Genomic DNA, 27,665 nt, shown 5'->3' with positions numbered 1-27,665 from the left:
TGTAATCAGGGTAGAGTAAATTAGCATCTTAGAACCCCATGGAATTCTCTAAGATTAAAAATTGCATGCTTATCTTTATGGATAGATGGCATTTTCATATCTGAAGTTCACACAAATGAAATCACAGGTTTGAGACAACAAAAAATATACTTTTAAAATAATATATATATATGTATATATACATGTATATGTATATATATATATATGTATGTATGTAGACATTTGGTACAAGATCTCACAGTGCATTTTTGCATAGTAAGTTCAAATTGAGGTATACTATTGTAATGATTTTAAAGTTTTTTGATGTGAGAAAAGTAATACTCATACCTTCCTATATAGTTTTACCTGTCAGTCTGAATAACAGGGCTTCAAATTAAAATTAAATAGATTTTGTGAGAGTGTGTGTGTGTGTGTGTGTGTGTGTGTGTGTGTGTGTATAGAGAGAGAGACAGAGACAGAGACAGAGACAGAGACAGAGATAGATGTATTAACCTGAAGAGTGTAGCTCTTTCTATCCTGTGAAAGGAAACAGCAACACTTTTTTTATTCTCAATGGCAAATATAAAAAAATTAGCATATTTATGTCAGGTAGAAAAAGGCATAGGTACCCTAAATAAGGATAGAATATTATACCTTTTATGAATTTTAATTCACTGGATATTTGAGATTTTGTTGCAATATATGTTATTTTCACAAATTTGGAATTTTCTGACATCAGCCAATAGCTTTTTTCTTCTTTGCTTCTTTTTTTCTTTCTCTTTTCTTTCTTTTTCTCTCCCCCTTTCTTCTTTCTTTTCTTTCCATTTCCCTCTCTCCTTTCCTTCCTTCTCATGATTTTGCCAGAGTAATTAACTCCCAGTGAAGAACTCTACCCAGTGGAGATTGAACCTTCTCTGCAATTTATAATTGTAGAGAACTGTCTAGAACAGAAGGATCAAACCCATAGTCAATTTGCAGCATGGTGTCCACAGGTCTACAACATTGTGCAGTTGGAATCAGATTAAAATTAAATCAAGAAACAATTAACAAAATAAAAAAAGACAACAAAACATAGATATTATGTTTAAAAATTACATTAACTTTCAGCTGCAGAGATCCAGTATATTTGACTCCTTTTCTATATTAATTTGATGCCACTGTCTAGAGCATGCGATTAAATGGCTAGCTCAGAGTCATGCAACTGGTATTTGTCAGAAGAGGGACTTGAATGGATTCATTCACAAAGTAGTTCTCCATCCCTTTACCACATTGTATTTATAAAAAGTAATATTTGAAAGTGTCATTCATTGGATATTCCTGTCTGTCCCATCTTAGGTGACGTCCCTAGTTACTTTTCTCTAGTTTTTTGTTGGAAATAATTCTATGAAGTTAGTATAAAACTAAATATACGAGAAAATTTGAAAATAATATATTTTCAAAATGGAAATGTCCTACATATTCAGGATTCATAATAATGTTTTAAAAAGAGATATAGTAAACCTTGAAAAGCGAATCATTAATTCACTTTTTCAAAAAACTTTCAAACTTTTTCTACATGAATGCCCTAGATATTGAGGAAAAAAAGACAAAACTAGCTTTGATTCATTATCAGTTCGAATTCATTGTCAGTATTTTCAGTCTTCATTGTGAGCTCATTCAAATATTTTTGGTCCAAAATTGAATAAAGTATAATGTTTTTTTACCTGTCACACTTGAGCTTGGCTTGATATTTAATATCTGGTTCAAATGGCCCTCAAGCCTCTATTTCTGATTTATCCTATGCATCTAACTCATCTTTGGAATCAAAGCATATGGTCCAATTTAATATTTTGGAGAAATGTTCCTTTCTTAATTTCTAAAACATTTAGGAGTACCCTGAGTCTTACTTATTGCCATGTTTTTCCTGTTCTACTTTTGATAATGTAGCAACTATCTTTTTTGATTTTCTGATTTATTTGATTTCCTTTTGAGCCTCACTGGATGTTAATTGGTATAGATATCTCTAAAACAGTTTATGCCATACCAGTATATTGCTGTTTTATAAAATAATTTTCAGTTAATCTTAAATACCTTAAAGATTTTTTCTTATAGTGAAGATTACTTTTTTAATTCCTATTTTATAAATATAGTTATGACTTTAAGATAAGTTCCATCTGTAGTATTTGTGTTAGGTTCTGAGTGTCATATATTTGAAAAAACATTGAACAACTAGTGCATATAAAGCAGGGGTGAAGAAACTGGCCCATGGGCCATATTGGTCTGGCCTTGTGAAGAACTGCAGGAAGGACTGGAAATCCAATAAATCTAGGAGTTTTTGTTTATAAAATATCCAAATGGCCTTTGGCCAAAAATAAGTTTCCCATCTCTGATAAAGAAAGGAAGATGACCATATTATGAGTGTCATCAGAAGGAAATAAAGCTGTTTAGATTGGAGAAGAAAATATGGAGGTGAAGGGGCAGAAAGAGCAAGCTCTGAATAATCTTGCACATAGAAGAAGAGATCATCTTTGTTCATCTTGACCCTAAAGGGTAGAACTAGGTATAATGTCTGGAATTTAAAGGGAAGCAAATGTTTGCCTCAAAATGAGGGGAAAATATCATAACAGTAAAGTTAAATCAAATGCCGTCTTCATTTTTCAGAAGGACAAGACCAGGTCCAGGTAGCAAATTTTTTTTAATGATATATCTCAGGCCATGGCTGATCACTTCTTCTTGTTGTTCTATAAAGGGTTTTGACTAGACAATTTTTAACAATTCCTTCTAGCTCATAATTCATTTTTCTATGGATCTTCATATAGCATGAGTTTTAATAAAATTAAATTTGTTATATGTATTTTCCACTATTCAATATTGTTTAATGTCCTTCAATTACTTCACATATAATACCAGGTAATGATTTAAGTTTATATAAAACATAACTATTGATTCTTTATAAGATAATATTGAAGGAAAATGCTATCCAATAGAAATCAAATAAGAATTTGTCTAATTTCAATTGTGTTCATATAGTTCATTAATCTACTTTAAGATCATTTGACTATCATGAAGTTCATTAAAATTTGTTCAAGTATGAAATCATGTGAATTTATATTATCAATTTATCATTCTTCTTCACAGGTATCATATCTTTTGGGTGACAAGATGTCTACCATTATGGGGCTTACAGGTTATATTCTAATTTTCTTAAACCCCAAATGTTTTTGTTTTTTTCCTATATTCTATATTTCTCAGACTATAATGTAGTTGATTGAACATTCAATATAATTGAAAAACAATTGTCTTTTTAAAAATTGAACTTGTATTTAAATATTAAGCTCAACTAAGACTTGTACTTAATTTCCCACTGTTACACATATATATTTTTTTGTTAATACTTCATCCAATTCCTTATTAAGAACTTTTTTCTAGTACTATCTTTCTTTTCTTTTTCTATGTTCTTATCCTGATAGTTTTTATTATGTGAATTCCAGTGAAGGTTCTGGTCTTATTTGACCATTACTATTGATGATTTAAAAAATTATGAAAGGAAAAAGCAATAAATAACAACTTATTTTGACCATTACTATTGATAGTTTTAAAAATAATGGAGAAAAAAATCAGTAAATAATAGCTTACTTCTTACTTTATGTGATTTTGTCTAATGAGACAACTCTAGTTCAATTGTTGCATTTGGTACATTAGATGGGCAATCTGTACTGAGGAATATTAGAAATTCCAAGTGATAAAGTAACAAATAATACATCCATCACTGTTTTCTATGTTATTATCTACCCATAAATAAATTTATAAATTATAGTTTCCATTTTTTCCATTTTCTATTTTAGGTTTCTGTGGCATTGATAAGTCTGTTTGAAACAGTATTACTTGGTTATCTGAGTTATAAGGTAAGTTCTTTTATTTAGTCATTTTTCTCTGATAAAGTATTTCCTGAATTACAGACTCAACTGATCAAAAACTAGAGGAGTCTTTAGGGCTCATTGAGTACAAGCCCTCATTTTACTAATGAGGAAACTGAGACACTCAGAGAAGTTATGACTTGCCTATGTTTTACATAGCTAATATATAGAAAAAATACTTCAATATTTGACTATTAAAAGATTTTTTAAAAAAAAATACAACCTTTTCTTAACAAAAAGTGAGGATGTACCCATCATTCAAGATTATGTTTTATTATTATCATGTACTAATATGCTAAATGTAGTATGTTCTTCTGGGCATGGTTCTCCTGACAGTATAGAACAGTCTAATGTGACAGACCATACATCTATTAACTGAGGACAAGCCTAGCTAAACTTGGGGATCACAAGAATAAAGATTTAGGTAGAAATTTTAGGTAGAAATTCTTAAATACGTCTACTGAGTCAAAGAAGAGAGAAATGCTTTATTATTGGAGCAGTGACTTTCAGCTGAAACCTTTAGTATGCTATTTCCCCCCATTGGAATGTGAATTCCTTGAGAGCAAGAATGCTTTTTAATCAGAAATTCTTTTTATTTTTATCTCCATATTTTATGCAGTGGTGTTTTTTTTCTGAAGTAAACCATTTATTCAATCAAATGCTCACATTAGTGAAATCAAAAGTTTGTCATGGTATAAACCATGTCATATTAAAAAAAGTTTTATATTTTAAGGGTTGTCATATCCATACATGAAAGAGATAAGGGTTGCCTTAGAATCAAATGCAATTTAATAAGACTCAGAGCAATGGTGTCAGATTTCTCTGTCTTCAGGTTCCTATGAGAAGGAAAACTCTTCTTTCACAATGGGGAATGGGAGACAAAAGAGAAAATCAAGAGAAAGATTTACTATTAGAGTATAAAAAATGGGTTGAACAATATTGACTTTGAGGTACCTGGAGTCCATTTATTTTAAAATATTCATGGGGGTATGAAAATGAGAGATTGATGTACAATAGAGGATCTGAGAAATATAAAATGGAAATATTTGCCTAGAACTGGGAACTGAAGCTATAGATTAAATCAATAGGTAAAAGAGTATAATGAAGTTTGGGAAAAGACTTTGGAGGATGCCTATATTAAGGGAACTGAAAGGGAAAGAGGAAAAGTAAAAGGGAGAGGAAAAAGTGGTTAGAAAAATTAAGAAAACCTACATAGTTTAATGTTAAAAAAAAGAAGTGGGAAGGGAGAAAGTTTCCAGAAATAAGTTATGAAGAAGAAGAATGAGGAATAAGAAAAGGACACATAATTTGGGAATTAATGTCCTTAATACCCTTTGAAAGAACAATTGCCATTGAAGAGCACAATGGAAGCCAAATTTAAGGTGTTTGACTGATATGTCTTTAGTGAGGAGGTGAAAATAGTAAATATAGACTATATATTTTATGTTTTTAGATTTTTGCAAGGCAATGGGGTTAAGTGGCTTGCCCAGGGCCACACAGCTAGGTAATTATTAGGTGTCTGAGGCTGGATTTGAACTCAGGTACTCCTGACTCCAGGACCAGTGCTCTATCCAAATGCACCACCTAGCTGCCCCTATGTATTTTTTTTTAAGAAATTATATGTTGATGGAAGGTTTTCAACTCCAGGGCCCTCTCTCAGAGCACTGAGCTCCTGGATGGAGCTTTCAGATCTGGACCCAGTAGCAGCAGCAGCTTGACTCCTGTCACCCTCCAACTGAGCAGCCCCCTTTCTGGCTCCTCTTTCCCCACCCTGGGGCATGACCCTTACCTCACTTCCTGAGGTTCAGAATTGGGCTCTTTTATGACCTTCTTGTACATCTTCACCTTATAACATCTGGTGCCCATCAGAGTCTGGCGCAGAGAGGGTAATATGGCCAAGTGTAAGGATCACATTATAGAGCTTCTGACATAGATGACTGGCCCTCCATCTTTGAGTTGGGTAGAACAAGATAGTCTAATGGTCACCTTGAGGCCCACTCTTCAGCACATGGCCAGGGTTCTTGATGAAATCTTCACGGTTCTGGATCTTTTCCTACAGTAGAAATAAAACTTTTATGACTAAAGGGGATTGTGATGGGAGATCCTGGGTGGGGTCCAGAGGTTGACCAGTACTGGCCTCCCAAGGAGCAACTTTGGAAATCCCTCTTATTCCTAGTCCTCCTTTTCCATTTGAAAGTGAAGTTGGAGAAGTTGATGCTCATCCTCAAAGAATAAATATTCCATTCATCCTCCCTCTTCCTGTTGGAAGGGGTTTTAACAAACTGAGAAAACTACTTTCTCATATAATAGTTATACATCCTGGGGAAGATTCAGCATCTTGCTTTGTCTAACTGTAGTTTGACTGAGTAGACTTCTCAAGGGCAGCTAGGTGGTACAGTGGATAGAGCATTGGCCTTGGAGTCAGGAGGGCAGAAGTTCAAAACCAGTCTCAGATACTTGACACTTAATAGCTGTGTGACCTTGGGCAAGTCACTTAGCCCTGATTGCCTCCAATCCAGGGCCATCTCCAGGCATCCTGATTCATATCTGGCCACTGAATCGAGATGACACTAGAGGAGAAAGTGAGACTTGTGACTTAGCACAGCACCCCCTCACTAAAATCCAATCCATGTGCTACTCATGACATCATATGATGTCATGGTATTCTTTGAGATCGAAGAATAAACATCACATCATCAGAGATGATTTCTCAGTTCATCACCTCTCAGCAGAGGTTATCCAAGTTTTGGAAAGACACTAGCTAAACTAGTGGGAAGCAATAGGCAGCCAAGCTTTTCTGTGGGTGTTTTCTTGTTGCAGTTCTAGATTGGTGCTACTTCTTGGCGAATCAAGAAGCCATCAGATCCCTGATTCTCCTGCCCACCCTTCCATTCTTTGTCAACTTGAATTACAACTCTAATCCCTCTCTATTTTCCAAAACTGAAGTCCATATGCCCCCTATAGCCCAAATACCTGGTGAATGGCACTGAATTTGTTACCAATGTGTGTATAACTGTATAAATGTATGAGGAATTACCAAAACTGCTCCATCACAGGCTTTGCACCCCATGAAGTCTTGCACCTGGTTAAACTATATTCTCCAGAGAACTGAATGTTCTGACCAACTGTGCCCCTTGGCAAGACTGGCCTGCCTGCTATCCATTCTGCTAGAGAGTGGTACTCAATACATGAAATTACTCAGCCAGACCCATCCTTTTTAGTTACCCATCTCAGAACCATTTGAACCTTAAAGAGTCTAGCAAAAGATTCTTTAAATCAAATGCATGCACATATGAATGTAATCTATTAATATGCTTTCTAACCCCCATTCAGAAATTAATGAAAACACAGTCAATAAAAACACAGGGAACAGTTGTGAGGATCATCTGAAATAAGATATGGAATGCACTTTAATCAAACTATATAAGAAAGAGACAAAGATGCAATATCCAATCTCCACTGTCTCCTCTACCTTGGACCTAGACTATTAGCCTACAAAGTATATAAAGAGTGACTTACATGCATTAGGTAGGCTCACCTCGTAGCCGATAATGTTTAGGTGTTCAAGGAGGATTTTGTTTGCTTTGAATGGAAATGAAACTTTAGAAATGAGATGCTTTTTCAAACTGACACCCCTTTGGCACTTAAAGCTCCATATAGTTTGGACTGTAATTTGGAGTGAATCTTTCACAAGAAGGTACATGATTTATCTTTAATGGAAAACTGGACATGGGTTCATTTTCCATTTAGTACAGTCTGAGAATTTTATTTTAGTATTTTTAAATTTTTTTTACCATAATAGTCATATTCTAAAAATAAATATAGCCACCTACACCCTAGAATCAGGGGTATCTGAGTTCAAATTTGGCCTCAGGCACTTAATAATTACCTAGCTGTGTGGCCTTGGGCAAGTCACTTAACCCCATTGCCTTGACAAAAAAAAAAACCCCAAAACTAAAAGTATGCTTCAATCTATATTCAGACACAATTAGCTCTGTCTTTGGGGATAGATAATATTCTTTATCAAAAAATCTTTTAAATAATTGTTTTGGGTCACAGTGATAATAAGAAACAAGGCATATGATCATCCTGCAATATTGCTATTACCTTGTATATAGCACATTTTCCATTGTATCTGATCATGTAAGCTTTTGAAGATTTTACTGGGAGTATCTTGTTCATCATTTCTTATAGCAGCATAGCATTCAATCATAATCACATATGACAATTTTTTTAGCTATTCCCCAACTGATGGTCATTCCCTCTATTTCCAGTTCCTTGTCTCCAGAAAAGAGCTGTTAAAAATATCTTTATACATATAAGTACTTTTCCTTTCTGTTTTACATCTCTCCTGGAATATAGATTTAGTCGTGGCATTGCTAGATCAAAGGCTAGGCATGGTTTTATACTCCTTAGGTAATAGTTCCAAATCTCTCTAGGAATTTTGAATCATTTCACACACTCCTCCAATAGTGAATTCCCTCCAACATTTATTATTTTCTCTTCATATTATTAGCCAATCCAATAGATTTAAGGTAGTAATTCAGACATTATCTAATTTAAATTTCAACAATCAATAGTGAGTTAGGACAGTTTTCAATATGCTTATAGTACTTATAACCTCATTTGAAAACTGTTCATATCTTTTGATCATTTATCAGTTGGGGAATGGCTCTGTTTTTTAATAAATGACTCAGTTCTCTATGTTTGAGAAATGAGGTCTTTATCAAAGAAATTGGTTTCAATATTTTTTCCCACAGTTACTATTGCTGTTTTCCTCCATCCTATTCTCCCCAATCCCATTTATTCTATTCTCTCTCCTTTTATCTTGCCCCTCCTCAAAAGTGTTTTGCATATGATTACCCCACTCCTGCAATGTTTTTTCCCCTTCTATTACCTGCCCCTCAGCCCCTTGATAAAATATCAGCTTTTTGAGAGAGTAGGAATGATTTCAGTTTTTAAAATTTATTTGTTCAATGTCTAGCTCGGGTACATAGTAATTGCTTATTATTTGTTGCTTGCTTGATTCACCAAAGCTATGCCATGGCATGTAAGCTTTTAGCATGATAGGATGACTGCTATATTCTCCTGGCAACACCTTTACTGTCTTGATGAAGAACAAACGTAGTTTTGTCTGAAAAGACATATAATTAGAAGATTGGTCACTAGGTCATGACGTTTTAACTTTGAGTTTTTATTTATGGAATAAAACAAGCATTTTCTATACATAGTAAATAAAAAAAGATGATTGAGCTTGATATGCAACAAAATTATTGTTTACTTTTTTTTTGCTTCCCTCTCATAACCATTTTTAAAGACCATTGACAAAAGCATAAAGGAGTTGTGTTTTGTACTAAAGGAGGGGAGAACTGCATGGTTGAAACAATGCATTTTTTAAAATATTGGAGGATGAGAAAAGATGGAAAAAAAAGAGAAGAGAGACAGAGACACAGAGAGAGAGACACAGACAGAGAGAGAGAGGAGAGAGAGAGACAGAGAGAGACAGAGAGAGAGAGAGACAGAGAGAGAGAGAGAGAGAGAGAGAGAGAGAGAGAGAGAGAGAGAGAGATGAGAATCTAGGCAATCTTGGGCTTCATTATGCTGCTTGGTGTTCCAGTTCCATTATCTGTCATCACAATTCAGAGAAACAGGAATATAGGTGTGGAAAGAAAATTGAGTTGTTAAAAGAATTTATAAAATGAAAGAAAGTGATAGGAAAGTTAAGTAGAGATCAAGGAAAAAGGCCAAGTAGCTAGAATTTGGCAGACCTGCTGCCAAGGTTCAACAGGAATCTGAAAAGTCAAAGAGCCAGAGTGCCTTCTTCAGATCTCCCTAAATTCTCCCTCAGGGTCCAAGGGAGGGGTGGTGAACTGAAAGTGATCCTAGTCCTACATTGGAGATTTTGTCTTTAAGGGTGTGTTCTTTTATGGGTGGTCTTACATGCATCTTCTAGCCCCTGAATGCCAAGGCTGCCTACCAGAACTAAAGGAGATTGCAATCCAGATCAGATTGAAGGTCAAGCCCTCAGGCCATGGCCTAAATTAACTGATAAAGGCAGAAGGATGATTACCTTAACAATGTAAACAAAAGATTTACAAGTGATCTCTTTACTCCCCAATTAGACCATGGTTCTCTGCATCAATTAAGAGTGGTATTTTTTTCCAGGAATAAACAGGGGTCATTATTTTGCCACCCTGACCTGATCAGAAAACTTCTCCAATATTGTTTTCATTACTGGACACTATGTAAAGATATTTGTAAGCTAGAGAGTGTCCAGAAAAGGACAATTTATGTGGTGAAGGGTCTTGAGTATGTGTCATATAAAAATTGTTTGAAGGGAACGGGCAAGTTTAAGCCTAGAGAAGAGAAAATTTGAGAAGAAACAATAACTTTCTTTAGATATCTAAAGTATTCTTATGAGGAGAAGTTTTATTCTGTTTGGCCAAAGAGCTGGGAAAAAAAAAACCCAAAACAAAACAAAACAAAAAAGGAGCAATGGGTAGAAGGGCTGCCTAAAGGTGGGATGGGATTCCCATCATTAGTGCTCTTTCAAGAAAGACAATTGATAGCTTTCAGTGCTTACTTTGCTATGTATTATCTTTTAGATATCACTGATATGAGTTAGATGACTTTTGAGATCTAATGTCTGAAATTCTTTGCCTGTTTCTGAATTTTCTAGATATTACTCGAAAGAATTCAGTCCTAGGAAGAGGAATCAATAGCACAGGAGATGGGCTCATTTTGGCAAGGATATTTCTTGAAATGTATAAGATAGAAGAAAACAGAGAATGAATTTCTTGTTTGTTTTTGTTTTTGCATATAGCTAGGGAATTATTAAGTATGTGAGAACTTATTTGAACTCAGGTCCTCCTGACTCCAGGGCTAGTTCTTCTATCTATACTGTACTAACTTGCTGCTTCATGAATTTCTTTAATGAATGACATTGCATTTATTAGATACTGTCTAGGTGTTTGACATTGTGCTAAGGGGTCAGGATACAATTTTAAAAAAGCAACATAGTCCCTGTCCTCAAGGAATTTCATTTCCATTTATTTTTTCCCTTAATAGCAATTTTCAAATTACATATAAAGATCATTTTCAATGTTTTTATAAGATTTTGAGTTCCAAGTTTTTCTTCTTCCCTCCTCCCCAAGACAGAAAGCAATCCAATATAGACTATTCATGCATAGTCATTTCAAATATGTATCCATGTTAGCTATGATGTGAAAAAAGAATTGGAACAAAAGGGAGAAAACCATAAGAAAGAAAAAAAATAGGTGAAAATAGTTTCCTTCCAGCTTCATTGAGATTCCATAGTTTTCTTTACTGATGTGGATGACATTTTCCAACAAAAGTCTTCCAGAATTGTCTTTGATCACTGTCTTAAGAAGCTTCATTTTAATAGGGAAACCATAAAAGGGACTTAGGCCATAAAGGAAATGGTTAAGATATTGTATATGATTTAGAAATGCTTGGAAGATGTTTTAGTGACCTGGTTTGGGGTAAGATTTTGTGAAATTAACCTATCAGAGCCCAGGGTCTAAATAAATGAAGGAAAATGAAATACAAAGCATAGATTGCTATTTATTGTATAGAAAATAATCTGCCAAGAAGAATTAGGGAAAATTTGAATATCTAGTTCAAGGAAATTTTGCCACAACAAAAGTATGTACAAAATATCTTGGAGTCTATTTAAATGATTCTGTATTAGGACATATAGCCAATTAATATAGAGCTTTAAAATAATTTGGTCACTTTTTAAGTTTAAGAAATAAGACAGTTGGATGCAATTTACCTCTGAGACTATGTGTACTTAGTCTATATTCTTCATATTAAAAGCTGTCTACACATGTTATTTTTTACATACCAATTCTTAACCCCTTACTAATACTTAATGAGAAGAACTGATCAAGCTGTTTTGGAAAAAAAAGTATCATAAAAAAGTCTTTACTATACTCATTACAGGATTGCTTTTTACAGAATAATAGTGTATAGTTTGAAGTAACTCTAAGCAACATTTAGTCCCATCTCCTCATTTTACAGATGAAGAAACTAGGTCTTCATGGGAAGCTTAAGTGATTTGCCTAATTTTGTGCAATTAGTAAATAGTAGAACTGGAATTCACATGGTGGTTCTATGAATCTAAATGCATTACTTTTTTCTACTATCTCAAATGTTGAGTGAAGCACTTAAAAATTCTATAAAATTATTGAAAATTATCCTAAATATATGTACTTATACCTCTATGTGTCAGTTAACAAGAAAACTGGAATTTGAATAAAAAAAATTTGGATTACAAGTACTCACTGAGTCCCCATACTGTGTAATGTTGGTTAAATTACAGCTTGCCTGTGTGTTTATTTTTCTGAGGAATTGGGATATATTCCTATCATTTTATGCTATTCGGAGCTATTTTAAGAATAGAATGAGACAATTCATGTAATTATGACACTTGGGGGATATCTCCCAATTTGCAAAGTTGTTTCCCTAAACAAAGCAATTGTAAAGGTTCAGGATACTCAACAGAATAATATCTACTCAAAACCTTGGCTTATGGACCCCCATTGGTGTAATTACTTTTATTAATCAACCAGAAACCACATTTGGTTCAAATCAAGTAAAGTTGAGGAGATAAAAAAGCACTAATAAAACCTTTCTTCCATAAACCTGTTCATATTATCCTAGAAATAAATACATATTTAGTGGGGAAAATGGTCACATTTAAGGAACACATGTGAAAAGACACATGTGTAGATAATAGCATGCAAGAGCAACTTGTGTTTTCAGTCCTACAAGTATGCCATTGCTTTCTTTTGTTTTCATGTTACCTTGTTTAAATCTGCTCCCTCCAATCCCCTCACTATTCCTCCACCTTGCACATTGCCTCTGCTGATTCCATAGTCTGTAGTATGCTGTTGGATACTACCAATCACAGCTCTACTGTGTACATAGGTATTTAACCTCTCTCTCTGTTTCAAGATGAATATGTAGTTCTTGGCTAGAATGATTACTCTTTCTCATGAGTTGCATGGTATCTGATATGGTTTTCATCCTACTTTCAAAAAACAATAACCCTACATACTTTTAGCTATTATATTAGAAACCTAGCAAGAAAAAAAAAAGACCTTCTTGATCCCCCCCCCCCCCCCCCCCAAGGATTGGAGGATCTCTCTTATCTAGGACAGATTTTAATTCTTTTTAAAATTCTGTTGCCAGTGTCTTCAGAATATGGAGTCGAATCATCCTTAGGCAAATAGATAAATTATATTTTTTTTGTTTTTTTTCTACCTTCAAAAAGAAATTTAAAAAGTAAAAAAAAAAATACATTTCCCTCCTCCCCCTTTTCCTCCTTTCCCTTTACCCTACTCCTATCTTTGGTGTTGGCTCCTTTTTTTCCTCCACTCCTACTCATAAACACAGATGGACTTGGTTGAGGAAACAAAATTGTCGTAAGTATAAGAAAAGATGATGAAGAGAGAAATCTAATTATGCCCATATTCAAAATTAGAATGAACAGATCTGTGTTCTTTGTGTTCTGAGATAATTGGTTTCATTTCCTATTTTTTTAAGCCCAAAATGAAAATAGAAATTCCCTATATCACCAAAGAATGTTTCAGAGATACACCTGAATGCACCAATGTTCACGTTTTTATGCCAGTCTGGGAAGACTTTCTTACCCAAAGTCTTTTTCTTGCAATGAGAGAGAGATAGTGAAAACTTTGGTCACACCTGTGAAATGAGTCTTGTTAGGGGTGGCTAGGTGGTGCAGTGGATAAAGCACCGGCCCTGGAGTCAGGAGTACCTGGGTTCAAATCCGGTCTCAAACACTTAATAATTACCTAGCTGTGTGGCCTTGGGCAAGCCACTTAACCCCATTTGCCTTACAAAAAAATCCTAAAAAAGAAAAGAGTCTTGTTAGTGAGAACACTGGATTTTGAAATATTTTAGATCAACTTTGAATTTTTCTTCTTTCTTTTTAACTTCTTTGTAGTCTGTGCTGTGATGCTCTGGGAGTTGTATCAAGGTCCTCAGGATCAAGTCTATGTTTTCTGAATTTTCTATTTGCTTAGTCTTGCCCTTTTGTTAGACACTTCATTCTAGTTTAGAGTGGGCATTGTTTATACTTTCCTGTTTTAATCTTATGGCTAGAATATAAGGAATTTTGCTAGAGCTTTTGGGACCCAACATCCCTAGTTTTAAGAGTACCAAAACCCTTTCTAATCCCTGATATAGATCAGTAGGTGGGGATTGGCAGCATGGTAGTGGTAGTGGTAGTGGTATTGATGGTGGATGTTTGTGGTGAGGGCATAGGTAAAGTATTGAAATCAAACTAAGCCTGGGCAATTTTTTCTCTTTCCTTCTCTGTAGCCAAAACTTTTGGATTGTAGATTATAGATTTAGAGTTGAAATGGTTTTTAGAAACTGTTACTTGCCTCCAGTTTTTAAAATGATGAATCTTAGACACAGAGTTCATCTACTTACTCTGGGTCATATGTCTAACAATTATGTAAGATAAATTCAATCTTAGGGTTTTTTTTTCCATTTAAAACCAGGAGCTATTCGCTACCTTATATTGTCTTATAGGCTTTGAATTTTCCTTACATTAATGCTATATAAATATGAATGATTATTATTAACTTTGTATCAACCCAATTTGGCACCATGAAATGATGGTTTGTTATTATGGTATGAAATTGAGCAATGAATATCCAACATAAATGTGACTTTAGTAAAAAGTAGAATACAGTTGAATGAGGATTTGAAGAGAGATACAGAAAACTCCTGACTTCATTTCACTTTTTTTGCTATTTTTGAATTTCACACTTTATTTTTTAAAATTTATTTTTAATTAATTTATTTTTGAATTTAAAAATTTCCCCCCAAATCTCACTTCCTTCCCCCCCACCCCCCACAGAATGCAGTCTGTTAGTCTGTTGGTCTGTTAGTCTTTACATAGTTTCCATGATATAGCATTGATCTAAGTTGAATGTGTTGAGAGAGAGAAATCATATCCTTAAGGGAAAAATATAAAATATAAGAGATAACAAAATTACATAAGATAATGCTTTTTTTAAAATTAAAGGTAATAGTCTTCATGATTCTTTCTCTGGATACAGATGGTATTCTTCATCACAAATACCCCAGATTGTTGCACTGATGGAATGAGCAAGTCCATTAAGATTGATCATCATCTCCCATGTTGCTGTTAGGGTGTACAATGTTCTACTGGTTCTGCTCATCTTGCTTAGCATCAGTAGATGCAAATCCTTCCAGGCTTCTCTGAATTCCCATCCTTTCTGTTTTCTAATAGAACAATAGTGTTCCATAACATACACATACCACAATTCGTTCAGCCATTCCCTAATTGATGGACATTCATTCAACTTCCAATTCTTTGCCACCACAAACAGAACTGCTATGAATATTTTTGTACAAGTGATATTTTTACCCTTTTTCATGATCTCTTCAGGGGATAGACCCAGTAGTGGTATTGCTGGATCAAAGGGTATGTACCTTTTTATTGCCTTTTGGGTGTAATTCCAAATTGCTCTCCAAAAAATGTTGGATGAATTCATAGATCCACCAACAATGTATTAATGTCCCTGATTTTCCACATCCCTTCCAACATTGATCATTGTCCTTTCTAGTCATATTGGCCAGTCTGAGAGGTGTGAATAGTATCTCAGAGATGCTTCAAATTGCATTTCCTTAATAAGTAATGATTTAGAGCAATTTTTTATATGACTACGGATTACTTTGATTTCCTCATCTGTAAATTGCCTCTACATATCCTTTGACCATTGATCAATTGGGGGCATTTCATTTCTTTAGTAAATTTAAGCCCAAAGGAGGATGATATACCTCTATCTTCTAGCTCTCTCTTATGGTATCTTTTTAAAATGTAGAATATAACTTCCAAGGGAAGAAGGAAGCAAGGACTTCATTTCAATGAATGAAGAAATATATAACAAAACAAAAATGTAAAACTCTGACAAATCATTTTCAGGCTCAAGAATAACCTAAATTGGGAATGAATTTTAATCCAAAGTCAGTAAAAGAAAGATTTTGTGATTATTTGTTTCTAAATTATTTATAATTCTTCCATTAGTATAAACACCATGAATTGCCTGCATACAGGGAGTCTTGCCCAAACATGAATCTAAATTTATGAAAGTGTTTTCTCTACCTTACTGGCTCAAAGGCAACATGAAATTAACTTTGGCACATTTTACAGAATTCACAGCCCTACTCTAAAATGTCAATTTAAAAAACAGTATTCAAATTAATTTTCCATTGCAGAGCCATTAGTTGATGGCATTTATAATTAATTAGCTCCTGTCATTTACAAAATGAAAGCATAGTTGAGTGGGGCTTAACTGGCATTGCTCCTATGATACAAGACTTCATATTTTCTTTTCCATTTTGGTTCTTCTTGCAATTATGTACATGAAAATGTCAAGGCTATGGCTTATATAGAAACTTTGTGTGAGTTTGCATAGAAAAATGTTCTAGTTTAAGAAATAGAAAGGAAAATATGAATTTGATGTGGAAGTGAGAGAGACTAAAGACTAGTGTTTTCAGGGATAGGATCTGATGAAGCATTCTCAAATTGATTAAGTATTGTTAACATCAATATTTAGGCTTATTAGAGAGAGTTTTTTGAGGTCTAGTTTTAAGCAAAATTATTTATCACTCTATAAATCTCCATCTACTCAATGTCAGCACCTTCCATATTCCACTGAGTTACTTGTATAAGTTCAGGGGCAGCTAGGTGATACAGTGAATAAATCACTGGTCTGAAGTTTGAAACCAGCTTCACTCACTTGACACTTAATAATTGTGTGACTTTGGGCAAGTCACTTAACCCTGATTGCCTCACATCCAGGGGCATCTCCAGTCATCCTGGTTCATATCTGGCCACTGGACCCAGATGACTCTGAAGGAGAAGGTGAGGTGATTTAGTAGAGCACCCCCCTCACTCACATATGTGCTTGTCATGACCTTGCCTCCCTGATGTCATGGTCTTCTTTGAGAATGAAGGACAAATATCATCATTTATAAGTTCAGCTGTGGCCACTACTAACTCAGATTTGTTTGTCTTTAGTTATTAAGAAGTAAAGTCAAGACAGGGAAGAGGGAGTAATATGCTTGGAAAAAAAATTGAAGTTGAAGAAACAAAACAAACAGGATGAACATATACATTTGGGACAGTCCTATAAATTCCTATAACCTTCCCCAATAAAAAAAAAATTCCTGTATACAAAAATGAATGAACCCTAACTTTTCTTGGTATGAACAATGAATCAAAAAATATGTTTGACACCTATTATGTGTCAAACATGCTGAGTTCTGTGGATAAAAGAGTCCCTGCCCTCATGGAATTTATATTCTCTATGATGGAAGCAATATATATATATATATATATATACATATATATATATATATATATATACTCATATACATAATCAATATAAGGTAATTATTTGGGGGAAGATATTAGCATAGGTGTCATCAGTCAAGATTTTTATTAGAAGATGCTAAGTGAACTGAGCTGTGAAAGCAGTTGGAGAAAAGCTGAGAGGAAAAACAAGAAAGAGAGAGAGTACATTCCAGGCATGGGGAATGGTCAATATAAAATAAGGATATAGGAGATGAAGTGATTATGAGGACTATCAGAAAGTTCATCAATTAGACCAAAGAATACATGAAGGGATATATTATCTAATTAGATTGGAAAAACATTTGTGATCCAGGATATAAAGTTCTTTAAATACCAAGCAAAATAAATTCTATTTGATCATTGAGGCAATAGTGAACCACTGTGAATTTTTTTTTTGTATGGAAGTAACATGGTTAGACTTCAGCTTAAGCAAAATTCCTTTGCTACCCTTTGAAGGCTATATTAAAGTGGGGAGAGAAATGAGACAAAAATATTAACTAAGAAGTTTTTTTTTCAACAGTCCAAGTAAGTTGTAGACAGCTGAATTCACAAATGGGTCCAGATCCAATAAATCTCAGGTCTTCTCTTAAAAGGTAGCAGTAGTATTGATGTATTTTACTTCAATTACTATAGTTAGTCAAATCCCATTGCCTAGATTTCTTTTTTTCCTTTTATAGTGTAGGTTTTGGAGCTGAAGTAGATATTAAAAGTTTTAGATTAGTACATTGAGGTACAGAGGTTATAGTCCTTCTATTATTTCTTACAGCACAGTAATATTCCATTGAATTTAGCGTACCACAAATTTTTTAGTCATTCCCTATGTAATATACATCAACATTCTAATCCTTAGATATCACAAAAAAGTGCTATTACACAAATAATTTGGAGGATATGGGGAATTTCTTCTTATCAGTACTGACTTGTGGTATAAACCCAGCAATGGGGACTCTGGTTGAAAGGGAAATGACATTTTTAGTCACTTTATTTGCTTAATTCCAAATTAATTACCAAAATGACTGAACCATTTCAACATTCTATTAATTATATGTTATTCTGCCTATCATTCCAAACTTCCTCCAACATGGATTATTGCCATTTTTGTCATTTTTTTTCTAATTTGCAAAGTGTGAGATATATTCTCAAGGTTGTTTTGATTTGCATATGGTTTTGAATACTTTGCAATTTTTTTGAAATTATTTTAATTTTTTATTTGATTTTCTGCTCTCTCTAATCACATTAGCTGAGAGTTAATCCATTTCATTTTTTCAAAGAAGCTTTTAGTCTTATTTATAATTTCTATGTGTTCTTTTTTTTACAATTTATCTGTTTCCCAATTAATTTTTAATATCTCATTTTTGTGCTTAGTTTATTTATTTATTTATTGACTTTCCACTTTTTGAAAATATATATTGAATTTATAGTTTCCTTGTTTATCACTTTTTTATTTTTAGGTGTTTACTTTGTCTTTACACGAGTGCAACTCTTCCTTTTTTTTTCAATTAAGTTGATGCATGGTATTCCTTCCATCCTCTCAGTTTTATTGTGTTTATGAATGTTTTTTGAATGTGTTTCTTGTTAGCAATAGATTATAGAATTCTATTTCCTCATCCAGTTTTTTCACTTTTTAAAGTTGGACTATTTAATCCATTCATATTTAAAGTTTTATAAAATAATTCATTAGTTTATATCTGAGCTTTGAAAGTTATGTTTTCCACACTTTTCTTTAGGTATTATACTATGTACTATTGTATTATACTCCTTCAGTTATTTTGCCTTTTTTAAAAAGATGATCCTTTGCCCATTGACACTCTTCCTTCACCCCAATCCCTTCCTAATATTTGTTAGTACTCATTCTTTGGGATTTTGTTTGTTATTTCAGTTTTCTTTACTACTCTTATCTGATTTAATAATTTTTCCTTTTTTCCCCTCTTTTCTCTTTTTTTCTCTCCTTTCTCTCTCTCTTTCCTTTCAATTAGTCCTATTCCTTAATTTTTAAATTTGATTTATGCACCCCTTTTTGAAAAGGTTTACTTTTATTCTATTACCTATCATTTCCATCTACTCTAAATCTTCATTTTCTGATTCATGTTCCTAATAGTTATCTCATCTCTCTCATTTCTCTTGTTTTTCCTCATATAACCAAGGCTTCCATGTTATCTATTCTATAAGTTTCTGTCATTTTCTTGTAGACCTTACTCCATAAATTCCTATTTTTCTATTGTATCTTACTTTCAGGACAGTATCAAATAATTCAGGTGTCAAAGAGGACATTGCCTGATGGTAGGGCCCCTCCCCTCATACCCTTGATTATGGAACTCACCACGGAATTATACCCTCTCTGATTATTTCCCCACATTTATCTCAAATATCCTTCTTTATATCATCCCATAGGTACCAGTTGCCCCAAAAGATTCCAACTTTTGTCTTTCAGAATATATTAGAAGCAAGTTATTTTTTTCAAGCACCATATCCACCTGACAAGGTTTCCATCTCCATTTATAGTACAATTCTCTTCCCTTCCCTTCCCTTTATTCATCAGTGGAATCACCTTTCCATCACCAAAAAAAGTTTTCTTTTTTTCCTCCTCTTTTTCAATTCTCCCACTCTTCTCATCTAGTCTCTGAAAGTGTTTTCTTCCTAAGATCATGGGAAACACTTTCCCCTTATTTCTAACCCTAAATTTTATCTTACATGTCACTGACTCTTCTCTATCTCAGTATTCTGCTCATTCCCATATTAAACTGTAGTTCTAAGAAACAAATATCATTGATTCATTTGTAGACAGGGTGTTGCTAAGGTTCTGTTAACCTAGACTCACTTCTTTAGTGTTATCTTCAAAGCACTTTTACCTTTACCCTTATCTTCCTAACTACATTTAAAAAGAATTTTGGTACAGTTGCCATGTATTGCCAAGAAAAAGTTATATTCTTTTGTGTCCCCATTAAGTTTTCTCCAGAGGTCTGTCATGTCTAAGTTTTCTAAGATTTCATTCATTTTCTTAACTTCCTTCTTGTTTATTTTCTGGTGAGATTTATCTAGTTCTGAGAGAGGGAGGTTGAGGTCCCCCATTATTAAAGTTTTCCTGTCTATATCTCCTTGTAATTCACTCATCTTTTCCACTAGGAATTTGGGTGCTATGCCTCTAAGGGCTTACATGTTTAGTAATGATATAGCTTCATTACCAATGTGCCTTTTAAGAAGATGTAGCTTCTTTCATTATCCCTTTTAATGAGATTGATTTTTGCTTTTACTTTATCTAAGATCAGGAATGCTACTTTTGATTTTTTTATATCAGCTGTAGCATAATACATTTTTCTATATTCTTTTACTTTTACCCTGTATGTATCTATCTTCTTCAAATGTGTTTGTTGTTAGCAATATATTGTAGGATTCTGGTCTGTAATCCATTCTTCTACTTGCTTCCATTTTATGGGACAATTCTTCTCATTCATATTTAGAGTTAAGATTCTTAATTCTATATTTACCTCCCTGCTATCTTTCCCCACTTATAGTTTTCTCTTTCCTTTCCTTTCCTCTTATTCTTCCTCACCAGAGTTTTACTCCCTTTTTCCTTTAACTTTCTTTTAAAATTTAATTTTTAATTTATTTTCAGTTATACATTCAATTCCCTTTAATCAGTTCCTTCTTCCCTTATCTTTCCCTTTCCCTTCCCCCCTTTCCCTGTAGAGTAGGTTAGATTTTTTTATTAAAGATTTTATTTGAGTTTTACAATTTCCCCCATCTTACTTTCCTCCCCCACCCCCAACAGAAAGTAATTTGTCAGTCTTTACTTTGTTTCCATGTTGTACATTGATCCAAATTGAGTGTGATGAGAGAAAAATTATATCCTTAAGGAAGAAACAAAAAGTATGAGATAACAAAATCAGACAATAAGATATCTGTTTTTTTCCTAAATTAAAGGGAATAGTCCTTGAACTTTGGTCAAACTCCATGGTTCTTTATCTGGATACAGATGGTATTCTCCATTGCATACAGCCCAAAATTGTCCCTGATTATTGCACGGATGGAATGAGCAAGTCGATCAAGGTTGATCATCACCCCCATGTTGCTGTTAGGATGTACAGTGTTTTTCTGATTCTGCTCATCTCACTCAGCATCAGTTCATGCAAACCCTCCAGGCTTCCCTGAATTCCCATCCCTCCTGGTTTCTAATAGAACAATAGTGTTCCATGACATACATATACCACAGTTTGCTAAGCCGTTCCCCAATTGAAGGATATTTACTTGATTTCCAATTCTTTGCCACCACAAACAGGGCTGCTATGAATATTTTTGTACAAGTGATGTTTGTACCTTTTTTCATCATCTCTTCAGGGTATAGACCCAGTAGTGGTATTGATGGATCAAAGGGTATGCTCATTTTTGTTGCCCTTTGTGTGTAGTTCCAAATTTCTCTCCAGAAAGGTTGGATGAGTTCACAGCTCCACCAACAGTGTAATAGTGTCCCAGATTTGCCACAACTCTTCCAACAATGATCATTATCCTTTCTGATCATATTGGCCAGTCTGAGAGGTGCGAAGTGGTAACTCAGAGAAACTTTAATTTGCATTTCTCTAATAATTAATGATTTAGAGCAATTTTTCATATGGCTATGGATTGCTTTGATCTCCTCTTCTGTAAATTGCCTTTGCATATCCTTTGACCATTTGTCAATTTCGGAATGGCTTATTTTTAAAGAATATGACTCAGTTCTCTGTATATTTTAGAAATGAGTCCTTTGTCAGAATCATTAGTTGTAAAGATTGTTTCCCAATTTACTACATTTCTTTTGATCTTGGTTGCAGTGGTTTTATCTGTGCAAAAGCTTTTAAATTTAATAAAATCGAAATCATCTAGCTCATTTTTGTGATGTTCTCCATCTCTTCCTTAGTCATAAACTTATCGCCTTTCCATAGATCTGACAGGTAAACTAGTTCTTGATCTTCTAATTTGCTTATAATATTTTTTTATATATAAATCCTGTATCCATTTGGGTCTTATCTTGGTAAAGGGTGTGAAGTGTTGGTCTAATCTAATTTTCTTCCATACTAACTTCCAATTTTCCCAGCAGTTTTTATCAGAGAGACTTTTTATAGGATAGATTTTTAAAACTAAGTGGGAATATATCTTATTTCCTCTCTGGGTCAAATCTACTAAGCAATATTTGCTTAGTGTTCACACCCTCCCTTCTTTCCCTTTAAAATTATAAATCTTTGTGCCTCTTTACCTGGTGTCATTTATTACTCAAGTACTACTAATTAGGTGTCATCAATCACAGCTTCATTAAGTGATTGCTTGGTAAGTTCAAAGTACTATCAAAGTGCCATCACAAATTGATTGATTGGTCATATTTTCTTTTGTTAACTATTTCACTCTTCATTTTTCTGTCTATGTTCACAATGTCTATAGGTTTTATTTTTCTTGAGGTCTTTAGTATGTTTTCCTGTCTGCCACCCTCTCTCATCCCATCCCACTGAATTTTCCCTTATTTACTTTTTTGACTCTTTCCCTCTGATGGTGTTTTCTTTATGGGTAGAATCTCAAAATGTCTCAGTCTCCTCCCATACTGAGCAGTTTGTAGTTTACTAACTTAGGTATCTGCCTAACAGTCTTTTGATGGTCAGAACTGGCACCAACTGAATGTTTTATTTCTCCTCAGGTTTAGTAAAGTGCTGTACAGCATTGTGTTTTGTCTTGGTGGCCTGTCATGCTCCCTTTATTCCTTAGTTCTTTGACCACTCCAGGAAATTCAGAGAATTGTGTTACTGGTACTATACAATTATATACTGACATTGGCAGTTCAGAGATTTACTGCATTAATATTACTCTCTACCTGTACATTCACTTACACCAGACTACTCTAATCTCACTCTGGGGTTTGCTTCTGAGGGGATGTGACTGGTCCCAGGATCTCTAAGACATTGGAAGCAATAAGGGGAAATTAGGATATGGGTGGCTTTTGTTGAAGGTCTTTGTGTCCTTGATTCTACTGGTATAGCCTCACTAAGAAGTATCGGAAGTGTGCCGAATGTGTTCAGAATCAATGGATATCAGTTAATGATTTTTTAAGAATCTCCTTTTGAATTCTGAATGGCCTAGAACTTGGGGACAGCTGAAATTGCTTTATCTTTCTGCAGAGTTTCTGTTTTGGAGAGATGCATGAATTATGGGGATCACAGAAAATGTCCTCCTCCATTTTGTGGCTCATAGGTCCCAGAATCCTTGCCCTTAATTTTCTTTAATTAGATATTCCTAATAGAAAAAAAAGCCTCTTTAATTCTTACCTTTAATCTTTTATTTTTGCACGTAAGAAGGAATTCAGTATAGGGTTTTTAGATCCCTTTACATTAGTTAACAATACTTAGCAGAGGGAGAAAATCAGACAGTATTGCTTTGTAATTGGAGTACTGGGCTAGAAGTAATAAAATGTGAATTCACACTTTATCTCTGAACATTACTATTGCATTACCATAGATTATATGAACCTTAGGCATAACTCTCTTGGAATAAAATATATAGCTGGTTTGGTATTCAATTTGGTGGATTTCTCCATCTCTATATTTCCAAGAATCTTAGATTAGAACTGGAAGGCATTTTAGAAGACATTGTTTTTTCCTATTTCTGCTCCCACAGTTGACATATGACAAAACTGAGGTCCAAGGAATAGAAATGATTAACTCAGTATGAGAGAGCCATAAGTTCAACTCAGGTCTCCTGATTCGCATTTTAACTGTAGCATATTGCATCTTATTATATGCAATGTGTTTTTCTGTGAAAAAAATATTTTCAAGAAAATTAGTTCATTTTTATATAAATGAAATAAAAAGTTTTAATTTAGTAAATTTCAACATAAAATGAATTATTTTAAATTGTGAGATTTATATTCCTTTATATATTATTTGTTTTTGTCCTAAAACTTTCTGTTTACATAGAAAGGGATTTAAGATATAATTTCTTATATTTTCCCCCAAGGCTCTATTCCCCAAGAACTTCATCCTAGTTTCTTTTTTACTGCTAGAATTTCCACATTATACCTTCCTTTTCAGCTACTTTCCAGAGACAAAAAATTAAAACTGTAGATTTTTTGTCTAAATAATTCAGACATCCCGTATCTCTTTATTATCTCTACCTTTCAAGCAGTAAATGAAAGCTTTCCTGTTTTTATGACCAAAAATGTTCATAGAAATCTTCCATTTCTATGTGTAGCAAATGAGTAAAAGTTGATACATTAAATTTTTCTTTGTATTTTTATTAGCTAAATATCAAAGGATACTAAGGTGTTGGTGCATTTTGTGGGATTATTGAACTGTTTTAAATTTGTATGGATACTAAATTGACTTAAAGAGAAAGATAATTTTAAAAAAATTTATAATTTGGAATTACTTAATATTCAGCATTCAATGGTGCTTTAAATAATATCAGATATAATTTGGCATATGCTGATTTTATTTTGGTTGAGCATTATTTGAAATGTTTTGAAGAGGATTATAAAGCATATATTATTTTCTTTGGGTCTCTGCCTGATTTTTTCTTTAGTTTTTCATTTTTTAGATTTATTGATGCTTTTTAAAATGCTATAATCATTTCCCAAGTTATTACAAATACAGCTGGAAGCATGAACAGGTCAAATGTTGTCTCTTTCACTTACAACTTATAATACTTAAAATCTGTAGGACTTCATTTCTTCACTGGCACAAAAAAGGGGTTTAGATTAGATGGCTTCTAAGAATACTCCAAGCTCTAAATCTTTGATTTTTTTTACATTCCTTCTGTAATAATTGTAATAAAGCAAACCAATTAAGAAAAAACATCCTATTGCAGGACAAGATCTCTCCTTTCTATTAACCCCCATCTTTCTCAACCTCTCCCAAAAAGGGGAGAGATAGTTATTATCTATCATCTATCTACTTGTTACAATGCATAATCTGAATTCAGCTGCATATTCCTGTTATTTTCATTTCCATTATTGTTTTCATCATAAGTAATGATTGATAGTCTGGCTATGTTTCATTTGCTCAACAGCTAGCTATTCATGATAATTCTATGTTTCTCTGAATTCCTCATATTCATAATTTTAAGCATCATTATATGCATATACTACAGTTTGTTCAGGTATTCTCAAATCAATGACCCCTCATTCTGTTTCCAGATATTTAACAATTTAGTTAATAAACATTTATTAGGTGCCTGTTATAAATGCTGAGGATATAAAGGCAAAAAAGCCCTCTTAAAAACAAAATAAATAAAAAGAGCCTTTGCTATCAAGGAGTTTATATTCTAATGAGGAAATACACACACACACACACACACACACAAACACAAAATAAATTGGAGACAGTCATCATAGAGAAGGAACAAGAATTAAGAAGGATGAGGAAAGACTTCTTATAGAAGTTGGGGTTTTATCCAGGACTTTAATGAAGCTAAGGAAATCAGAGAGACAGAAAGAATTTTAGGTTTTGAGGATGGCTAATGAAAATATTTAATGTCTTGTTCAAGGAATAAAAGGAAGTCAGTGTCATCATTTGATAAAATACATTGTGGTGAGTAGGATGAAAGAATATGTGAAACGTTAGAGGGAACCAGATTATGAATGTCTTTGAATGTCAAATAGGGGACTTTATATAGGAAACTATTGAGCTTGTTAAATAAGGAAGGGACCTGGTTAGACTTGTACTTTGACACAGTGATTTGCTATCTAAAGAGAGGATAGATTGGACTGGGGGGTGACGAATCAACTATTAGGCTATTGTGATAAGAGTGATAATGGCTATCTTAAAGTATAATATAAGAACAAAGTGTTAGCATTATCATAGGAGGTCCTGTAGTGATGCTGTGAAGAAAAATTTGGCATTATTTGTCAATGTACTGGATAAGGGATGGTAATGAAAATGACTTTATTGAGAAGACAGTAGTATCCTTGATAATAGGAAAGTTAAGGATAAAGAATGGTTTGGGTAGAAAGGTAGGGGGTTCAGCCTTTGGACATGAATTTAAATTGTCGACATGTCATCTAATGAGAGATTTCTAATAAACAATTGGAGATATGAAAGAAGAAAGATGCTACAATTGGATAACTAGGTTTGAAAATTATTTGCATAGAGATAACAATTGAATCCATGGGACCTAATGAGAACACAAAGAAGAAAAAATGCTTAGAGGGAAATTAGAAGGGAACCCTGAATAGGGAACTGAAGGAAACACAACTTAACAAGTTTGGAATGGATGAAGATAACCTCAGAGGAGAATAGAGCAGGAATAGGCAGGAAAAGAACCAAAGTAGAGAGAACTAGGTATAGAGCAGTGTTATGAAAAACTTAGGGAGAAAATAGAATGAGGAAGAAGAGGATGACTGACTATGTCAAAGGCAAAAGAGAGATTAAGAAAGATAATAACTGGGAAAAATTAGATTTGTCAACTAAGAAATCATTGGTATTTTGGGTGTAGATTTGTCTATTTTGAATATTTCTTCATATAATGACTTCAGGTTAGTATATGTATTTCATAGAAATTTTGATGTTTTCTATTTCAACTGTTTTCACTGCCTTTCAGTAATGTGTAATAATCAACTGTTTTTGTTGCTTAAAAATTAAAAAAATGCAGTCCATAACATTCCATTTGTCCTTAAAATCTTAAGAAGGAATAATTTTTTAAAAAATAAATTAGACCTAAGTTTGGACAGTACCTTTAAATATAACTGAAACAATTAAAGTCATTGAGTTTAAGACATTTTCTATAAAAGGCACATTCAGATATTAAATGATGTATCAAGCAAGGGATAAAGGGAAGACTGAATTATAACCGAGAAAGGAGATATTGAGGGCAATCCTTTGTTTCACAGAACTGGGGAAGAGATCCTGAGAAAAGTTTGACTCTTTCTTCAATTTGCTCTCCTGATGTTTGTCTAAATGAGATACTAAAATAGAAATATCTTTCCTGTTTCTTTTTCCCTTTTTTTAAATTGATATTTTATTTTTTCCAAATACATGGCATGAAGGGTTTTTTCAACATTCATCCATATGCATTTGCATGTTTTTAAGTTACAAAATTTCTTTCCACTCTCCCTTCACATCCCCTTCCCCTCAGCAGTGAACAGTTAGGTTAACATTGTACATACATATTTTTGATAAACATGTTTATTTTCGGTATGAGGAATTAGGATTAAAGACAAGAGATACATAAGAGATAGTTTTTATAAAATGTTCATCAAATTCTGAAGGGGCCTTTTTGAGCATTTTGTTTTGTTTTTCTTCCTCTGGATGGGAAGAACATTGTCCATAGCCAGTCTAATATGGTTGTCCTCGTTCTCTGAACTGCTGAGAGAAGTTACTTCTATCAAGGTTGATCAT

General features: G+C 33.6%; 1 protein-coding gene across 2 annotated transcripts in view; it reads left to right on the top strand.

Moving 5' to 3' along the window:
* KCNT2 (potassium sodium-activated channel subfamily T member 2) overlaps positions 1–27,665 on the top strand; it is a 537,465-nt gene that overhangs the window by 175,238 nt on the left and 334,562 nt on the right. For both annotated transcript variants that reach the window (XM_074222275.1, XM_074222274.1), the window contains exons 4-5: positions 3,097–3,145; positions 3,804–3,863. In XM_074222275.1, coding sequence (XP_074078376.1) covers positions 3,097–3,145; positions 3,804–3,863 — 109 coding nt within the window. The remainder of the gene's footprint in view (positions 1–3,096; positions 3,146–3,803; positions 3,864–27,665) is intronic.

Source organism: Macrotis lagotis, chromosome 2 (genome assembly GCF_037893015.1).
Source record: "Macrotis lagotis isolate mMagLag1 chromosome 2, bilby.v1.9.chrom.fasta, whole genome shotgun sequence".
In the NCBI taxonomy this organism is placed as follows: domain Eukaryota; kingdom Metazoa; phylum Chordata; class Mammalia; order Peramelemorphia; family Peramelidae; genus Macrotis; species Macrotis lagotis.
Note: the sequence above shows the minus strand (reverse complement) of the source record. Positions and strands in the feature narration are given on the sequence as shown.